The sequence below is a fragment of the Necator americanus genome, chromosome X (assembly GCF_031761385.1).
Source record: "Necator americanus strain Aroian chromosome X, whole genome shotgun sequence".
In the NCBI taxonomy this organism is placed as follows: domain Eukaryota; kingdom Metazoa; phylum Nematoda; class Chromadorea; order Rhabditida; family Ancylostomatidae; genus Necator; species Necator americanus.
The window spans coordinates 34,224,966-34,245,423 of record NC_087376.1 but is presented as its reverse complement, the minus strand read 5'-3'; the positions used below and the strand labels follow the sequence as shown (position 1 = coordinate 34,245,423).

General features: G+C 41.1%; 2 protein-coding genes across 2 annotated transcripts; both read right to left on the bottom strand.

The window, feature by feature from the left end:
• Nucleotides 1-299: 299 nt before the first annotated feature.
• RB195_026289 (uncharacterized protein) lies at nucleotides 300-2,363 on the bottom strand (the record flags this gene model as incomplete). The annotated part of the gene is made up of 2 exons (XM_064214775.1): nucleotides 300-562; nucleotides 1,859-2,363. 2 exons carry the CDS (start codon nucleotides 2,361-2,363, stop codon nucleotides 300-302), a joined length of 768 nt encoding a protein of 255 aa, XP_064070656.1.
• Nucleotides 2,364-3,764: 1,401 nt separating this feature from the next.
• On the bottom strand, nucleotides 3,765-20,209 carry RB195_026288 (uncharacterized protein; the record flags this gene model as incomplete). The annotated part of the gene is made up of 22 exons (XM_064214774.1): nucleotides 3,765-3,868; nucleotides 3,991-4,081; nucleotides 4,142-4,252; nucleotides 5,102-5,200; nucleotides 5,258-5,353; nucleotides 5,454-5,537; nucleotides 5,603-5,713; nucleotides 5,838-6,019; nucleotides 6,152-6,305; nucleotides 6,364-6,509; nucleotides 6,577-6,688; nucleotides 7,049-7,142; nucleotides 7,285-7,441; nucleotides 7,982-8,207; nucleotides 9,014-9,094; nucleotides 9,159-9,229; nucleotides 11,447-11,532; nucleotides 11,688-11,761; nucleotides 14,571-14,653; nucleotides 15,421-15,498; nucleotides 19,889-20,044; nucleotides 20,152-20,209. 22 exons carry the CDS (start codon nucleotides 20,207-20,209, stop codon nucleotides 3,765-3,767), a joined length of 2,454 nt encoding a protein of 817 aa, XP_064070655.1.
• Between the last annotated feature and the right edge of the window lie 249 nt (nucleotides 20,210-20,458).

The following is a 20,458-nucleotide window of genomic DNA, read 5'->3' as shown; positions in this document are numbered from 1 at the left end:
CTGCACGCAGGCTCATAAATCTTCAACGATTCTGTGGTATATATATATATATATATATATATATATATATATATATATATATATCACCTCTTTGATGTATTTATGGTAACATTGGAACTTTTAAGATCGAAAATTGTTTTTATTGTATGAAACAGTCTTTTGTCATGGATTGTCATGTTTTTGATTCGTGAGCTGCTATAATTCTTAAAGAATTCTTGTAGACAGCGTATTTCCTGCGTCTTTATGTAAACACGAATGTACTTGGAAATTATGACACTTGCTAGTATAAGTTCTAATTTTCAATGCCGGAGTAGTTCCTTTTTCTCACAACGATAAGAAACAAGGCCTTTTTTGATCGGCTCGGATTCTGCGAGCCTCTTCTGGAACATTTTCCACTTTACAGACATCAGCGCAGTCGGTGGGAGGTCCGACTGTGGGACGATCGATCGATGGTTCGAAACCGCGGTAGTCCCAAACAAGCCTTTCATCCCTCCGAGTTCGATAGATTCGTACCAAACTTGTCTGGGAGGGTAAAAACACTGACTTGGTATATCGAGTGTCCCTGCAAGTCACTATATAGACCAACACACGTTCATGAATGTCAACGATCCTGAGTTGCAGCCAAGCGCGTAGTCGGATACGATGTGGACTGATGCGCCAGGGACTTTATCCTTCGCCTTTTTGTTGGCCACATGCGAAAACCACGCATTTCCAGTATTTGTTTTAATTGTTCCGATTTTGATTTGCTAGTGTATATTCACAGCGCAGCTAATGTTTGCCTCCCAGCGTGGAGGCGCAGTTGAACGAGTGTTCGACCGCGCCAACTTCATCTACAGGTCTGTCACCATCACTTTTGAATTCACATCTATATCGCGTATTTTTGGCGGGAGTGCGCCACATTTCTGGTGTGTTAGGTTCGATTTGCGGAAACTCCGATCAGTGCGGAGGAAGCAGCTACGAGTGACAGACGGAGATCTGGCATGAATGGTTAGTCTCAGTCAGCGCGACGAGCAGAGCAAGGACGCAGACCTTGCTTTGGCGGCCGCGTCGCGCCAGGCCACGTTGGAGCAGAGCAGCCTGGGCGCAGGCTTCTATTGCTTGTTATTCACTATTGTGAGGCCGTACAAAGTTATGTTCATGCTTCATTTTCTGTCGTTTCTTTAACGTCGTTTCTCTCAACAGTATAGTTTCACTTTTAATACTCTACCGCTCCTTTTCAAGTTTATTCCCACATTGCTTATGTTTAACAGGTACGTTTCTTCTATAAACTCCTGTTGTTTTCTTTTCATAGCTTTACGTTTTTATCTTCTCTTGTTTCTTCGTTGGTAACATCAACGTCTAGAGACGGCAGAAGATAAAAATGTAAAGTTTGAAAAAAAAATAACAGAAGATCATAGAATAAATATGTCTTTTAAATATAGGCAATGTAGCTGTGAGAACTTGAAAAAATAGCGTATCGGAAGTAAAGGTAGACTGATGTAAAGAACAACTCCAAAGAAACGAAAGAAGATTAAAACGTAAAGCCATGAAAAGAAAACAACAGGAGTTTATAGAATAAACATACCTGTTAAATATAAGCAATGTGACAATAAAGCTGAGTTAGAAGCAGTAATGTACCGAAAGTAAACTTACATCTACGTATAGTGTATAGAAAGAACGACTCCGAAGAAACGACAGAAGCTGAAATACAGACATTAAGAGAAAACAACGGGAGTTTATAGAAGAAGCACACCTCTTTAATATAAACAATATGGGAATAAACTTGAAAAGGAGCAATAGTGTATAAAAAGTGAAGCTAGAGTGATGAGAAGAACGACGTTGAAGAAAGGACAGAAAATGACGCATGAACATAACTTACCTGCGCCGAGGCTGCCCTGCTCTAATGTGGCCTGGCGCGCAAATCTGCGTCTTTGCGGTGTTCCAGACTGCCCGCAGAGTTCGGAGCCGCGCCGGCGCACGGTTTGGCGGCTCTGCGGTTTTGGTGGTTGTTGACTACTCACAGCAGTGCGCTCAATAACCACCAATACCGCAGAGCCGGCAAACCGCGCTCCCACGCGACTCTGAACTTTGCGGGCAGCCTTGGTGGCTTGTGTCCCGAGAGAACTTTGCCGCAGCCTAGAGCGTATGAATGAGATGCGGCGCCTAGCTACGCCGAGTTGCGCAGCCATCGTCCGCGTCGTGAGGTTCGCGAATCGCTTCGTGTGTCCGCGCAAACCGTCGCCGATGTTGTCTCCCGGATGTTCGTCTGTGTCAAAATGGCGGAAGAGAAGTTTTTCTCGACGAAGCGGTGAAACCACATAGTTGTTGATGGGAGCGTGGGTAGTGGTCCTCTCGCTCAACGCCTCGTTGACGTTGGTGGCCATCTGGCGCGCCCTACGGCTTATATGTTTCCACTCGTTGTAGATCACTCAGACATGACTCGATCAATTCGCATTACAATGGTGGCACAACAAAGATGCGGGGCTATGATATACCTTTGGCTAGGAGGCTTCTAGAACCATGCAGCTTTTACTTGAACTCGCAGGGAAAGAGGCGTACCCTTACTTCCAAACGTCAGTTTTTTTCAAAGTGTAAAAAAAGTAAGCAGCCTAACACTTCACAGTAAAATCTCGCAATTTCCGTGACCTTGCAGGAGGATCGTTCTTATTTGTTTAGTTACAATGCTGAGCGTAAGAATGGAACATCACGGAAAAGCTGAAGATATTCGAAATCATTTTCGTAAAAGAAAAGAGTGGTTGTGATTGAGCACGAACAGTGTGTGACTTCTCGGTTGTTATCTTTCGATTAAGGATAAAGGATAAAGTGCACAGCGTTAATCAGTCCCTATGAGGATGCGCCTACGCGTTCGACCTCAGCTTAGACTTCGTCTGAGGTTTATCAACGCTCGTGCAGCTTTACATTACTTGCGGTGGGTAGTCGATGTGTTCAGTCAGTGTTTTCTATCCTCCCAGACAAGCCTAGCACCAATTCATCGACCCTGAAAGGATGAAAGGCTTGGTTAGCACTGCAGCGGATTTGAACTATCATGAACAGCGGAACCTCTCACCGACTGCGCTACACCGCCCATATCTTCCGTTTACGATTTACAAAAACATAGATTTATTTATGATAAAGCAAATTATTCACTTCCATTTCATAGAACTTCTTGGCTCTTCTCGTCAAAATAGTGCAGAAGATTGTCACAACACAACACATGAATACTGTGAAAATAATAAACATGAATACCTTTGGTCAATGTTAAGTTAGGAGATCACAAGCGTTAGACAAAATGAAATTACTGCTATAAAAATACTACCAATAAATCTGTTTGAGGAACCATAAGTATTAGTGGCGAAGAAATAATACGTTACGGTTGTGCGCATAAATAGAACACGATTCTCGACTTCTAAGAGGAGTGACGGGAACTGTTTTTGAGCAAAAAGACGAAAAGGTCAATGAGAATGCAATAGGATACAACTGATAATTCTTTTCACGAAGGTGTTTAATAGACATAATTAACATGAAATCGTATTCTGTTACATTGCTGGTTATTTTAGACATAATGAAGATAATACCCAATTTCATGACGACTGGGCTGAAACAAAATCTATTAAAATTGTTCATTGTAGCACTCTTACGTCCACAAATGATTGTCAACTGGTCAAGCAGCTCTACTGGTTACGATGGCATAACCGCCACATCAGAAGAAAAACCATATCAGAAGAAAAAGTGCGATCACAATGGAGCTTAATCACAGATCAGAGTCAATGCTGGTAGTGTGTGAGTTACGCGCACATTGCGTTATTGTCACATGCATTCGTATGATGGAAATTGGAGGTGACGTCAATGCAGACTTCTCCTCCCTCGTGAGTCAAGCCAACTTCAGCTGCTGCAAATGTGATAAATGAATAAACAAAGAGGATGACAAGTGATTCGTAACGCTCGAGGTGCATGTATATATATCAGAACATGAAGAGAATACAGCTATTTAGTCTGCAAGAAAACGCTAACCTTGAGCATTGATACTTTCCTTCCATTTCTGCAAATCAGCTATGTTCTTTTTATATTCTTCTACATCCGCAGCGATAATATTTTGGTATGTCTGCAATAATAGAAATGCGAAAACAGAAATGATATATATATATATATATATATTGATTACCTCATAATCAACATGCACCCCCTCGACCCATTTGTTCTTATTTATTGCAGATAACTCATCCAAATAAGTGTAGACCTTTGGATTTGTCTCCTCAAAGCGTATAGATGAAACCTGTAAGATGGAAAATCTCAGGAGCAACTTGGAACTAAAATTTTATGATCTTCAAAGGCATCATCCCACGAATCTGAGGTGGTACGGATTCCAGGTGGAGTATTCGTATACGGGAACGTAGATTGTGGAGAGGTGGATGGTTCCGTTTATTTCTTGGTAATTGACGTAAAAAACGGCCCTGAAGATGAGGCGCGTGCATACGGTTGGCGTGTACCAATCGAGCTCGTTGTAGAAAATAGCGCACCGGAAAGCTCGAAACCGTATCTTCCGGGCCTTTTTTTACGGCAATTAAGAAGAAATGGAAGGAATCACCCTCCCTTTCCTTAATCCACGATCTCGTATACGAATACTCCACCTGAAATCCGTAACACCTCAGATTCGTGGAGTAATGCCTTTAAGTAAAGGAAAAAAGATAAAGGATTAAGTGCCTAAAGTTAATCAATACGCTTAGGATGCGCCACCACGTTCGCCTCAATTAAGAATGGTTTGAGGTTTACGAAGGTTTTGTTGGGCTATACAATGACTTGCGGGGGCTAGCCCATGTGTCATTTATCCTCCTAGTGTTTCTGCGTATCTTGGTTATGAATACGATAACTAGGTCTGATGGAACCCTTCTTGCACGCCTTTTGTATATGCTGACTACAGGTCCACATAATTGCGTTTTAAAATCCGTACCTATTTTGATATTCACATCACATCACTTTAGTTCGGGATTTCACAGGAAACATTGTCATTAACTCGTTCAAACACAATTTGAGGGTGCACTGCGAGCAGCACAACACAACCACTTACAAGGTTTAAACCAGAGAAAGCAAAACAAGTCAACTTTTATAGCTTAATCCAACAAACCTGTCTAGCTTTCCTGCGCTCTTTTCTGGTTTCAGGAGGATACAGAATCGAAGATTTAGATGGAGCAGACTGATTCAGATCTTCGAACTCGCATGTGAACTTAATCAGTAGAGCATATAAGCAAGATCACAAACATTAAAAAGGGAAACAGCTGACATTTTCGTTCATAGCCTCCATCAGAGCCGGAACGTCTTCTTCCATTACTAGGCTTAATAAGGTGTGACGCACAGGGTTGCCGTCACCAGCAATTAACTAAATCAACTATAACTGTCCGAAAACCAAACTAGGCCAGATAGCAATTAGCGAAATGAGGGTCTATTTTGCAAAATGACTTTAAAAAATGGATACTTACAACAGAAGCGAAGTCCACAGCCTCTGTTTGATCACTGCTGATCAAATGTTCAACCTCACCATCAGCGAAGGAAGTATTTGTGTTCTGGAAAGAAGTAGAGCGAATGAAAAACAATCACTTAGGGCCATTCCACATTTTTTAGCGCTAACCTTCAACTTTGGAAGAAACAAGGGCTTGTTGACAAGTTTAGGGAAGTTTTCTAAATCTGGCGATGGTACGACAGCATTCTTCTGTTCGGTTTCGGAACATATCAGTTTGGTCTTAAAATAATAAAGTGGCAAGATGGGCATTCTGCTCATTGTAAATAACAGCAGAGACGAAAAAAGTGGCAGGGACGGAAGTAAACGGGAGAAAGCATACGAATTGAAGGTCCAAAAAACCAACGTTGCAATGCTTCTCTGAACTTCCGATGTTCACAATCTTGGATTTCTCTTCGTTGTATTTTGCAGAAAGGCTCTTTTCGGGAAAATCATATTGAGTTGGTGGTATCGACATTATCGGAAGCGTCGACACCGGTCTTTTCACTGCAGCTGGCACATTGGGTACCACTGTCATATTATTGTTGCCTAGAAGGATAAAATGAATGTGCCATTACATATGCGCTAAAATAGGAAGGTGAACCACTAGCAGAAGTTCGAAAACTGCTTGTTGCTGTAACAACATCGCTAGAAGATCGCATAAATTTCAATAAAACTCACATTTCTTTCTCGCTTGCATAGATGCGTCAATTCCATCAAAAGTGTTCACAACATTCAATCGACTTAAATTGGAAGGTCTGTGCACAATAACAGAACCCTCTCCATTTGATTGACCAATTGATGGAATGTCATCACGTACATGCATAACAAGACGCTACAAGAGACTGTCGACTAAAAGATAGCTAAGACAGCACTGGAGCAGAATAGAGCACCTTCTGATTGTATTTGGCCGGTTCTTTTCCGGAAACCAAAGCAAACTCAGCAGCTGCAGAATCCTTCATGCGTTGTAGGTGACGCTCATTCCTCGACCTTTGGAATTTATTCAGAAGGCCTTGGATTTCCTTCACTCCGGTGTTATCTTAAGTTGGTTTCTGTAGGAAAGTTGAGAACATGTGGAACTTCAACGAACAACTATTGCGAATTACCGTTATTATGGGAGGTAACTTGAGGTGGAACGAAATAAGGGAAAGCCGATACTCGAAAATCCTGAACGTGTGGCTTAGGAGTGTAATCGTTACCTCCATAAATGACGAAATCCTGCAAAATAATGATAGGTGGAATTGGTTCACTGGGCTCGGCTTAAGGCGCTTCACGATTACGCCGTCATCCCTCAAAAAACTTATGAATTCATTAAAAATCTGTAATTCCGCCGGTATGCCAGCAAAGAAAAATAAAGGTTACGATACATCTGAGTGCCTAGTTGGTGCTTATTTATTATAGATAACAGATCTATGATGTAGGTTGAGCTTCTACTTTAGCGTGTTCTGTTTTGAGCGACAATGCAAATGTAGGCGTGCAATATCAAATAAGCACAACTTTTTTGTACAAAATGTGTATCATTGGTGACCTCTTGCTCTCAGGTACAAACAAGCAATGGAATTGTTGAAGCATACTGACCTGAGGAGGTCTCGGCTCTTCCGGAGGTGGGCTTTTGTCGTTTGGCAGAGAGAGATCAAGTGTACACACAGAGACCGCTGGGACTGAGCCGGTCCTTAATATGGGTCCAAATCATGTTAAAAGGGACTCATTGCTTCCAAAGAAAAACAATTATGGACATTTGCACTATTTTCGAAACTACTTGAATCTGAGCAAGCGTGTCAGAAACGAAATAAAAAGATGCACGAGTCCCTCACCTTTGCCTCGACGATTCAGGATCAGGTGGTGTTATTAGGTCCAGCGAATCACTATGCGGACATTCGTCAATGGTTTGAGAAGCATAACAATTATCGGCAACAATACTGGCATTAGAGGACAGGTCAGGGACTTCAGATATACGATGAATAAACGGAACTGAAAGTGAGCTCATTTGCAGACTTCCACAATCATCTCTAAGTCTTAAGCAAAAGTAAAAGTGAAGTTTATGTAGGATCCAAAACCAGCAGTTACATGGCGTCGTCTATATGTGTGGATGAACTTAAGGCCAAGAACACTGAAATTCATCCCTTTGAAGATGTTAGGGAAATAAAGGTTTCAACTGTGTGAGGATAAGTAGGATGACCATCTGAAGTTAATATGGTTTTGGTGCAAAAGTAGAAATTGTAATCAGAGATAGGAACGAGGGAAGTCATAAGACAAAAGTGGGTCAGTTTTCTCTCGAATCACAAAAATTAAAGTGCTTAAGGACTCTCTTTACAACATATGTGAGATTATCCTTCCATTGTGTTCATTCCAAAAAATCAGTTTGTAAGACTGATGGTCTTTTCCTACAATACTACTGGTTTACGAGGTCACCAAAATGTGTAAAATTTGAAATGACACAATTAAAAGATAGGAATAAAATATTGGTTTTAATGTGACTTACAGAATATGTAGTACATAAATTTCTCCTACCTTTTTGAAGAACAGTTGATCGACTTTTTAAAGAATCGGTGGTTCCGTGGATTGAAACAAATTTCGAATCGATATGCTCATTTTCCTTTGGGTACTTGTGGTGAGTATGGTTTATTTCCTCAAGCTGGACTGGTTTTCTACGGAGAAGTCGACCAATTCTGATAAACTCCAGTTCGTCATCGTTGTTTCTGTCTGAGATTCCTGCGACGGAGGCATGGTTCCGCATCTGGAATAAGACAAGAAAATATGAGAAGTTGAGTTTCCTCGTGCCACGGCCACAAAGTTTTCCATTTGCTTCATTAACATTGTTCTGGGTTTTAACGTGGGATTTTAGTTAAAGTTTTGCGTTGTTACTATCCATGAGTGAACATACACCTAGGGTGCTGTTATCGCACGACGATAAATATTGGTGCTTGCATGTATGTCAAACTATACAGCTATTTAGTTGTGGGGCTGCTACTGTCCGGTGCCATTTGCCATACCCACAATAGTAGGGAAGTTTTTTTTATTATAATTTCTTTCAAAAGATGCTCATACCCTATCGCTATTTATATGAGATAAAGGCTTCCGCGTTACTGACTGTTGTAAAGGTTTCGAGCACTCCAATCTGTCAAAACGTGTCGGGATACTTTGTTGGAAGAAATAAAAAGAAAATATATTGCATAAATTTTGTGGATTATGTAGGCTGGGGTGTTTTGGAGTGGTAATTACGGTTTTTTCTCAAAATACAGATGAACAATGAAGCTGATTCACTCGTTCACTCATAACAAAGCTCAGAAGAAGCTAATAATGTCGTAAAACGACCCCCTTACCATTTGTGAACTTTTAGTTAAGGAATAGACAAACGTAGAACCGTAACGTAGAACCCTTTTTTTTCTTTGGTTTAGAGATTTTTTAAAACAAATTTTGAAATTACAAAGCAAGGCATGCAAGGCATGTGCTAACGATGAGTTACCTTTACCATGTCTTTATATCCATGCGATCCGAAAACCCACATCAGTAAGAATAAAAAATCTCGAAAAATCTCCTTACCTTAGCACGATTCGAGTTACGCAGTGGCCGTCGTTGTACATTATTTTCAAACTTGCGACGAAGCTCGTTAATTGATGTCGACTTAAAACAAACAGGCCGACTGTACCGAATTACAAGCGAACAAGGAATAGTGCTAATTACTGACGTTAGGGTGTTCTTCAGGTTGAATGTTCATTGTTCGATGTACGACGAAGACGCGTTGTGTTTCTACTGCATCTGGAAAAGAAAAGAAGCAATGGCTACACAACTACATGAACAGAAAGGAATATCGTTGGGCTATTTACGCATATCTAATTGATCAATTCGTATAGGGATGCGCATACGCATTCTGGTTGATTTCAGAAGCCTTCGAGGTTTTATGAATGCACGTGCATCCTCACAATGATTTGCGGGTCGAGCCAATTCGCCAGTTCAGTGTTTCTATCCTATCAGACAAGTATGATACCAATTTATCGAAACCAGAGGAATGAAAGGCTTTTCGAACCATCGACCGTGTGGGCACGTTAGATCTTTTACAGACAGCGCTACACCCGCATGCACTTGTATTCAGTATCCATTGTTTTACTATCACATTCGGCTGCAAGGGTGCTGGAGGGATTGCTGGTCGATCAGCGTCTGCGTCATCACATTATAGTTTTGAAATTGATATCAGCATTTAGTTTGTTATCCCTCTCCTCGGGGCCGAGCATTCGAGTCTGACTGCTACATCTTCGCGGTGGTCCTTCGCTTATACTAAAGGCAATCACATGTTTGAGTGTACCCTCTGAGCACGTACGGAGCTATGCGACTTCCACAACTATACATGCTGCTCCAGTTCTCATTAGTGTGCAGAAAATGAAAGAAACGAAAAAGCATGATGACGAGAGATGACAAGAGAGTATTTCAGCACCAGTAAAACGTAAAACATGATACCAATTAGCTTGGGATGGATTTTGCACATTACTATTTCTTCACATCTACTTGAACTCGACTCTCATTTAGAAGTTCAGGAAAGCAGCCATTGACTTGTAAATCTCTCGGCCTTCTTTAGAAGCTAACATTCTCAGAGGAACAGGTACACAACAGTTTAACGCGTTAACTAAAGCTAGAACAGGAGCTAGTTACGAAAATTAACGGGAATTTAAACCCCACATTGTTTTCTCCCTCATCTATATTAGTGGACTTCTTAGTCAGAAACGTTGAAAGGATAACGTGCTAGGTGCTGATCAATTCATGGAATGTGCCGACGCTTTCGACCACAGTTCAGAACCGTTTGATGTTCATAAATGCATGCGCGGCCTCCACGATGACTAGCGAGGATCAACTGATGGGTCTGGCCAACGTCTTCACCCCCTAACAAGTACGATAGAAATTTATCGAAATCGGAAGGATGAAAGGCTCAGTTTGCCTAGTGCGATCTTGAAACTTAGTCGAAGTCGCAGTGGAATCTCTTATTACTGCGCTACACTTGCTGTGTTTAAGGGCAGTATACCACGAATCTGACGTGATGAGAGAATACGCGGGGAAATTTTGGGATTTGTAAGGATGCTTCCAGTAGGGTGATAAGGCGCTTGAAAGAATAGGTCGCTAATGGCTTTGATTTTTTTCAAGCTCTGACGAAGGCAAAAAGGCCGAAACGTTAGCTGTTGATAACTATCAATACTGATCTTGGCCAAAGCTCAAGCAAATCAATAAAAATGGTACGTATTCAACATGCCAGGATTCAAGGACAGTAGAACATGTGCAAGTCTAACAATTCTTTCATGCGATTAACATGAATGGAAAGCGTCTGCGCGAGCGAACGGGATGGTAAACGGAACGATAAAAACGATATTGGGCTGAAATGCTGAAATGGATGAGGTAATTTGTTTAACCAGATTGAAACAACGCTAACGCTTGTGTTTCTGAAGTCTTTGTTTCTAAACTTGCGATTATGATTAGAGTCGAATCAGATAAGTGTTAAATCTTTACACTTATATATATCTTTATACTTCTTCAACACTGAAAGGTTTCCGCGGTTTTTCATATTTCCAATTCATTCCTATTTCAAAACAACCTAATTCTCAAATTCCAGTTCTTGCGAGGTTGGTAAGAGATTTCACACATATGTATTTAGTTCGTATAGAATAATTTCAAAATTAAGGAACTTTAGTTTGTGAAGCATTTCATCGCTAAGTAGTCGCTTATTTTCTTCGAGATTACTTCGCTGTTTTCATCTGAGACCTTGTGGTTCCCTGAAAACAAAGTATATCACAGCTCCAGTACTGCACCACATATCCTTCACGAAATCTTAAGGCAGCGATCGTCTGCTCAGCTCGCTGTTCTGCTTCATCCTCGTTCATTACGCCTCAGCTCAACCGCGCCGTCAATCTCGATTACTCCCCTTTGTTAGTGGAACGAATTTTGATCACTTTCTAGTATTCATCAAGCAACAGCAAAGCATTATTCAATTACCTAATACATCATTTGTGGACTGAGACTGCATTGTCGAAAGAGATGCTTGAGACTTTGACGGGCTTCCATGAAGCATACGACATAAACTGCAAGTGTCCAAATCCATTCGTAAACATACAGTAGGACGAGCGTTTTATTTTTGATAAAAGATAACTACAAGGAAAGAAAACTGCTTCAGAAAGCTACTTTGAAAAAAATGTTATTTCATTGATAAAAAGAGTTGAGCGAAAACGAAACCTACAGCGGGTCTTCAATCTCTGTTGAGAGGATATTGTCGACTGATGCGCTTCGTTTGCCAGTTGCGTAAGTAGAAACCTTAGAATGCTATTGTTTATTAGAAGGAATGTTATTATTGTTAAGAAGTTTATTAGAAACATACAACTCCTTTACTTTATGCAATTCTCTTCCACTTTTCGTTTTGACTTTCAATGTCCCTCTTATGAAATTCACTTCCCATTGACAGAAAATACTCTTTGTGAGCCGTCGGAAAAACTGCATCTTTTATGGGATGACCGAATAAGTTTATCTATAGAAGGACTTACATACTTCGAGAGCTCGGGACATAACACTACTTTTCCCGCCTCTCACAACCAACGTTTGGCATTGTAGAAAAAAATTAGCGAACAATAGTCGTTGCCAGAGATTGGATGGAACCAGCAATGCACGCACCTCTCTCCGCGTATTGGAGTGAACGGCTAAGAAAAGGGCAAAAGTGAAGCAGACCAATTTTTCCCCTCTTCCCTTCTATGTTTTTTTTTGGCTTCGATCTAATTCTTAATATAATAATGAATAATAGAACGATAGCTGTTAATGGAGAAAGATTATTATCAATCTTGGTTAAAGATCAAGTAAATCAATTTGAAAGTTACTTCTGAATATGATATTTCACTGTCTGATCGTTTTCACACAGTGTCACTTCCATTGTCACTCGACTTGATGTCGAAAGTAGTAGCTGCGGACTACGGACTACGACCCCGCCCTAACAAATCAACTCTTCTCGTGATCCTCAACGAGAATTAGACTGAACGGTCCGTCGTTTGAACTCGCGGACACGCTCTGTTATCTGGGCTGTACACTGGAAAACAACGGCAGCTATAAGAGAGACAATCAGCAAAGATGCGCCGAGACGAACCCGATATTCGACGCCTCACCGAAGCTTGAGAGGCGAGGGAGTACTCCCATCGGCCACGGACTCAAGCCGGGAATCTACCTATTCATTATTTGCTCTATAATGGTGGTCGGATATCTGGACAGCACACTCCACAGTTATGGGGAAGCTGAATTGCGTGGAAGCTACATAGCTTATCGCCTGCTGTACTTTTGGGGAGTGGTATGTTATTACGAAGATATTTACGCGGAGGTTGGTGAAATGTACCAGCGGATGAGACGTAGCAAACAACAACGTTTTGCCCGTCTTCTGAAGTAGTTACAAAAGCCGTCTTCCCTTCTTTGGTCACATTACAAGTAGACCGTCTGTTTTCTTTGGGTTTCCTTGGGGATGCTTCCAGATCCAGAATGGAAAAGATCACTTAAACGTAAAAGGAGTTTCTGGATGGAAATGGTGAAAGAAGATCTGTACAGGTAACAGTCAGTTCAATTTGGCAAATTTTAAAACAGCGACGGATGGGTAGACTCTATGGGAGTTCTAGTGGAAGGAACTGCTAAATATCCATAAGAAAGACATATGCTGGGGAATATGAGGATGATTACGTTAGGAGCTAAGATCTGCCCACCGTTTAAATCAGCGTATCACGATTCTGTCGTGTTGTGGAAACCACACCGAGGCCCTAGAGCCCTGCTTGTAGACTGCGGAAACTAGCAGAGTTCTCAAATCGTCGTGAAAAATAGGGTGATGGTGCTGTTTTCTTCGACTTTTGTTGGGACGCGTCACCATTGTGGACGCGCCGCATCTGGATGCGAGCTGTCCAGGATTGACAATGTCTTCGTACCAGCTTATTCAGGTGGAACCAATGAATAGACTGTTGAAGGGACTGGAACACACAGAGGCGCGTTCTCACGTATCTCGTAGATACGTGAGAACGCGCCTCTGTGTGTAGGAACTAAAGCTTTCTCTCCTTCCCCTAGTTGTATAGTCGTAAAAAAGCCATGCCGCATTTTTTACGACTGGGGAAAGATGAACGGGACCACCTAGGTTTCCGCAATCTACAACCGGAACTCTAGGCTTTCGTTATGGTTTCCGCACTGCAACAAAGTTCTGATACGCCCTTAATTCAAGTAAGTGCTCATTGTCACTTGCGAGTTATCTGTACAGTGCTACGTCCAAACGCTGCTCGATACTATTCCACAGATAACTTACGCGAGTGACGATAAGAGTGTGGCATCATATAAATCCTGATGGAAAAGTGTGCTATACTTGACTGTCGTACGTCATTCTTCCTGCATTAAGTATACTGTAAAGTTATCACAGAGTATTTAATGTTCCCTGCAGCTCTGAGAACAGTGTAGATCGGATTCTGAGATGGACGTAGCCGAGTTATATGAGGAAAGTCTAGGGCAACTTATTCAAAGATTCGTGTCCGCTTCCGTCCATAATCAAAGACCTCGTAGGCAATCCGAGGATTGCCCGCCAACGACTGTCTATCTATCTGACTTCTGAGATAGGAGAGCCAGTGTGCGATGTACTAAGCCAGGATTTGGATTTGAGAGACAAGATATTTTTTTAGCAAATTTACTACGACGGTTTCAGCTTTCAATATAGGTAAAAGCGAACCTACATGGTGAACAGAAAACATCTTGTTATTTGTTTTGTCACAATGGATTCACTTTTAACAGAGATTCTGACAAAATTGGAAAAATCGAACTTCTCAGCTTGGGACACTACTAGTAAACGAAGCTTACCGTTGTACATCGCAGTATAACACCTGATGTCACCTTTACGCTGATGTGAGCTCGATGATATTAAGGTCTAGTTAAGAATAGTGAAAATATGCTCATTTGAATAATATTGTTGGACAGGTGCGCCTCTCTCGCAGAATATTTTCACAGACTCATGGTTCTGCTGGTAGGAGACAGATTACATGTTGGTATGGTTTGTTTCGAGCCGTCTTTTGTTAAATCTCTGTGTTTAACTTCGAGATACTCTGTGTTTATTTCTAATACTCACCTCAGCGTCATTACTCCCAATCCCAGACAATCGATGAAACTTAGCTTTGAGCCTTTCCACAAACCCTGGCCCATACTCGAACTCTGAAACTAAGTACTATCAACATATTAGGCTAATTGAGTAGCATATTGATTGGCAACTTTTACTGGGATTTGATTTTATTGATGTACCGATTCCAATGGACTTCTCCGCAGGCATGTTACAGCCTTGTTAAGTGGGGTTTCGCATTGTACTGAATACAATAATCACTTTATGTGAGAATATTAATCTTATAGTTTTATTAATTTTTCTTTTGTATCCTCATAAGTATACATATATAGTATATGTATATATTTGTATATATGTCTTCGTCAAACAGTTTGAGCGGGAATTTTTGTGAGATTAGCCGCACTGAGGCAGAGCCAAGATTCGCAAAAACAAAACATAGGCAATTAATTTTCAACTTCTTTTAAGGCTGTCCTCAACGTTGGTTCCTCATTTGGAGTATCCGACGTCGTGCATCACCGATGACATGCATTCTTAGAGGCAAAAAAAGGGAAGAGATGTCCAAAGATCTCACAGAAGTGCAGTCATGACCAATATTATATTTATATATATATATTTACATATATTTATATTATTTTTATATGTATTTATATCCAAAAAAAGGGACGTTGTACAATTTTACGTCCTTTTTCTTAAGCATGAGGCTGTCTGGAACCGATCTCTTCCCAACAAAAAATTGGAATGGATAGAAGAATTAAAGCCATTGAGCATACACTCCGTTATTACACATATCGCAGAACAGATTTGCAGGAATGAAGGGATCTGTAACATTTAAGGTTTGTAACAAAACGTGTTGTTCGATTACCTGATGCTGTTTCCACAGATAACGTTTCAAAACCGGTGTCGTCCATTTTGCCGTCCACAACCGAACCTCTTTCTTCGCCTGCAATAAACTTTTCCAATTTCTCAAGGCACAATTCGGAATGCAACATTAACAAAAAGAGGTTAACTGGAGTGACGGTGCGAAGTAACTGATAAACTAACTGAACGTGAACACCTGAAAATCTGGCTCTTTGGGGGCAGGTGATCGGGATTTGCTGTCTCTAGAATAGTTTTGTTTCGCTGGTACTCGCATTAGGCCCATCGCATGGCCATAGCGAGTGTTAACAGCCGCACGCTCGTTCCCACCGATCAGTCGTACCGAACGCTATTGATCGGTGGTCAACGCATTCATACAAGTACCGTGGTAGGGTAAAGGACTGTGCAAACATACGGAGGAGCTACGAATACAACCAAAATGAAGAGAGGAAAATCCTGGATTGCTACGGCCTTGGTGTTCAGTATCCTTCAAGGTTGCTAGTGCTCTCCGACAGCAATAAGTAAGACCAACCGCTTCCTTACATACGGGCTGGTCATTAACAACAGAGACTTGGTGGAAAATGAACGCCACTGGGAATTGAACGGGTGTGCCCCTCACAAGTGCACGTGCCCTTTGCGCAATGATACCATGCAAAATCGGACAGATCAACAGTGTGGAGATGCTTCTGTGCGATGAAGGAGCACAGACTTCAACTGATGACCTCTCCCATGCAGAGTATGCATGTATTCTTAGTGGACCGCAGCCGGAAGTTCCTACCTCTGCCTTCTGCAGTTCACTACCCTCAATCCTGAAAATGAGTGAGGTGAGCCAACGCGATTCAGAAGCGTCAGGATACACGAACGTGCATGCGAGCCATTCACTGATAAGCTGATGTTCACACCCTTCCAGACGAATCTGCCAGTAATCGACGACACACGAGGTATAAAGAAACAAAGAAATAGAAGGATTGGTTGGGCAGTTTCGAAATATCGAATGTGAAGTATAGTAGGTACCATATCAGAGAAAAACTCGTTTATAGACAGGGCAATGGTGTAACTACTGACCACGGCTTAATGTCTTTATTTAGCGGTTAGTTATTCATGATGTTTACAGTGTCCGACAAGAAGCCCGGTATTAGCTACTATTCTCACAGCTTCCCTGTCTCAATACTGAAGAAATGGAAAAAAATTGTGAAAAGAAACTGAAAACAAAGTAATTAAAGGAATGATGTTACCAAGATTGATATCCCCGTACTCATCATTTCTTATTAACTTTAGCAAAAACATTGTCAAAAAGCACTGAAATACCAATAAATAGATTAGTATGAACAAGCACAAAATTTTCATAATTGTAAAAATCGCCATGGGCAATAATACGATCGTGATTGAATTTGACTACAGTAGCTAATACCTCGCATTTAGTAGTTCATGCTTAGCAGATTATTCAGAAAGACCGCCATTTTTAGACATTCCATCACTCCAACGTCAATAAGTTTCAGTTTTTTGACATGACAAAAAAAAGGAACTTCCGAGCCCAGAAATCTTCTTACTAAGGTGCTAAAATACCGTAACGAAGTTTGTTCCGTCTGCAAAATTTCCTACTTTATGCAATATGCAGGAAGGATTTTGCAGAGGCAATTACAACGGAAAGTAGTGATGTGTGATCCTGTGGTAGAAAGAAAGGAGAAAGCCTGGACAAATTCTCGTTCAAACTAAATAATTAGTACGTTACGTACTGGGAGATTGAACTGTGAAAAATCCCTCCTCTCACAAACCGCAATCATATGTGAACGTAGACGTCGCTGCTCACTGAAAACCGAAGGCTGAGCACACTAAACAATTAAATGATCCAAAATTACGTTTGATACACAAAGCACAGGCATTTCGCTCAGTGCGTGATGGGTGAAGTATGGTAGCCGTAGGTGTCGTATGACTATGTTCCTACTCACGTTTTACTTTGGCCTTAGTTTTGTGGTAATTTGGGGATAAAAAGCGCGAGAACTGTCCACCGAACTGTTGTTTTCCCCATAGCCCAGTCGCGGTAACTTGGGGCTCGCCCGAATATATCAGGTACCCTCTAAAATCCAAGAACGGTCCGTTCCAATCCAAAAATGTCGTGAAATTTTTGACGCTTTTCTTCACACACTACCTCCTATCTTGCAGCACATTTGGAAAATGGAATACATAAGTAGCGAACTCATAGTTCCACCTACCTTCTTCTCAAGACGTCCTAGCATCTTTGAAATGACTTCGCTTAAACCTTTCCTCATTAGCGTCAATTACTTGTTCAAATTATATATATATATATATATATAATTTGAAGAATATATATATATATATATATATTAGTCTGCGCCGAGTCTGTTCAAACAAGCAGGGCAGAGGAAGGACGAAGTGTGGGTCGTGCAGAGTAAGAGTGAAACATTGTTGTGGGCACGATTTTCCGTTCAAAAATTTAGAATCACATACAGTACGCAACTAAGCATGGTTCCTGAACCACTGCGTCCACTTCAGGTTCAGCTAGCCACAAATTTGTACTAGTCAGGAATTGGAAGAACACTCATAATGTTCTCAAAGATATGTAGATGCACTCAATTCTGCTCAACTCGGAGCTCTCGGAGATTCGCGCAGCTTTCCCACGTTGAATTCTGGGTACCGTAGATGGCAGATTCCTCGGTCTCCGATATCGGATCAAAAGGTGACTACATTAGAGCATGAGGACGACAATGAGATTGAGGTGCAGAGAGGCAAAGTAAGAAACAATGAATATGTTTTATTGCATCTATATGCGTCAATACCACTGAAGCACCAGTCAGCTGATATTTTCGTCCTAGATCGAATTGAAGAGTGGAAGTTTCGTTGCTCAGCTTGAATTCGCAGGAAATAAAGCACAAATACCTAAGGACAGTCCCTATCAAATGTGTTGGGTCCGCAACACGATTTACGTTTTCGGTGGAGGCGCGCACTGACCTGACTCCATTAGTCGATGGGGACTATAATCGAAAGGGCGATGACGCCGATTATCTCTTTGGAATCTTTTTTTAATTTTTTTTTTCTGTAGAATTGATTCTACTTCTTTTTACATGTGACTAAGTGCGGCCAATATTAGTTCATAGTTGTAGTTGTAGCAAAATCCTTCTTTGGTAGCACCGTCACAATCAACCTATTGGATGCTGGCACACCTCCACCGAGAAGTTAATGAGGATAAAAATACCTTCGATGGCGACTGCAACTAATCTATTGCTTGCTTTTGAAATTATGCGCTGGACCAGAACGCTTACACTCAAAAAGCAATTCTCTGTGTCAAAACACATCTAATAATTCTTCTAAAACATAGCCCATTTTATAGTTCTTAGGATTCGTTAGCTCTTCAAAGAGTGCAGGTAGGAGTCAGAGGTATTTTCAATGTTTGCATCTTTCTAGTAGTGAGTAGTTCGGAGCGTGGCTAGCAAGTATCACAGCTGTAATGCTGAACATCCTTTATAAATCTAGAAATCAGGTGCATTAGAAGCAAAAAACTGAAGAGTTTACTCGACGAGGCAATTTTTTTACGTCCGTACAAGCGATTAAATGAATACGTGTAACGTGCGTCACTCGTTCGGATGAGTTGATCAGTACGATGCTCCTGATCCATCTGATATTCAGATTTGTAGGGCGTGTTTCGCTTTCACTGAGGTATTTTGCGAATTATATACCAAAATGTATTCACTATTGGAGATAACTCAACATCGGAGTGCCTCCCAAATACGCAGTCAAGGAGTTTTTGTAGAGATCAAACATGGTAAGCTTCCAACTAAAAAACAGCGAAGAACCTCTAAGGCGGAAATTCTCGCTGCGAAGTAACAATAGTTTTTTTTTTAGAACAAAATAATGAGAGAAGGGGAGGGGAATTGCAAAACAGTCACTCCCTTTTAAATTTTAAATTTGGTCTCCCATTTGAATTTTAACAAAAGCACGGAAAATGACGAATTAAAAAGGTTACCGAACGAACACGCCACCAAACGTTGGATAGTTACCTCAGCCAGCAGCGAGGTGGGTGCGGTGCGCTTTTATCAGCAAACACATTTCATGGGGTTTTAATCGATTACATGCAGAGTTTATGGAACTGATAACATGGAAACGATCAAGTGAACTGTAAAGGAGATTACTGGCCCAGAAGTTCACTACGATTGTAAAAGACTAATTTTCCAAATTTCGCTTTGTTGTACACTGAAGACCTCAGGTAAGTGGCACGCAAAGAGTGCACTAATGAGTTATGTATTACTGTAGGGAAATACAAATTAGCAAAACCTTTAACGTAAAGTAAGAAAACACAGGAATCACTCCAACGCGCCAATTCAAGAGAAGCATCGTTCACGCATTTCCATGCCATCTGTGATTTATGATGATCATTTCGCAAATGATATTTTAATTGTCGAAAAAGAGGTGCACACCTATTACTATGACTATGCTTGCAGATGTATTGTTAAACTTACTTGAATGACCGGAGCAAGATGATAGCACACCGACTAGCGACCTCCGGTTCTCCTCCACATCTCGATTCTTGTGAAATTCTGGTCGAATTCTTGTGCACAGCCGCCCTCCTGGAGCTGTAGCCGAAATCGAGACATTGAATGCTGACACAGTATTATCTATAAGAACGAGGATGTAGTGACTTTTAAAAGATGTAGTGACCCACCATTGAATGTACTGTCGAAAACTCAACCAATATTAAGTAGGTTAACTAAAAGCCAAATACCTCTCATAGAAGCATCCACACAATACTGTACCGGAATCGGCAAAGATCGCGCTCTCATGAAGAGATCGTTCTGGAATATCACTGTTGTATGGCAGCGAAGGATTCTCTTCAATTAATCATATAAGAGAAAGCAATAAAATACAATCCGTAATGATGTCTCGTTCTGCTGAAAAATGTTGCGGAGCAGATTCTGTGCCTGTCTACGCGTGACAAACTATCATGGAAACGTTCAAATAGCATGCAGTGAAGTTGCATCAAGATGTTTGCACAAAGTTCGCCTCCAATTCTGACTCCTCATCAAAGTCCC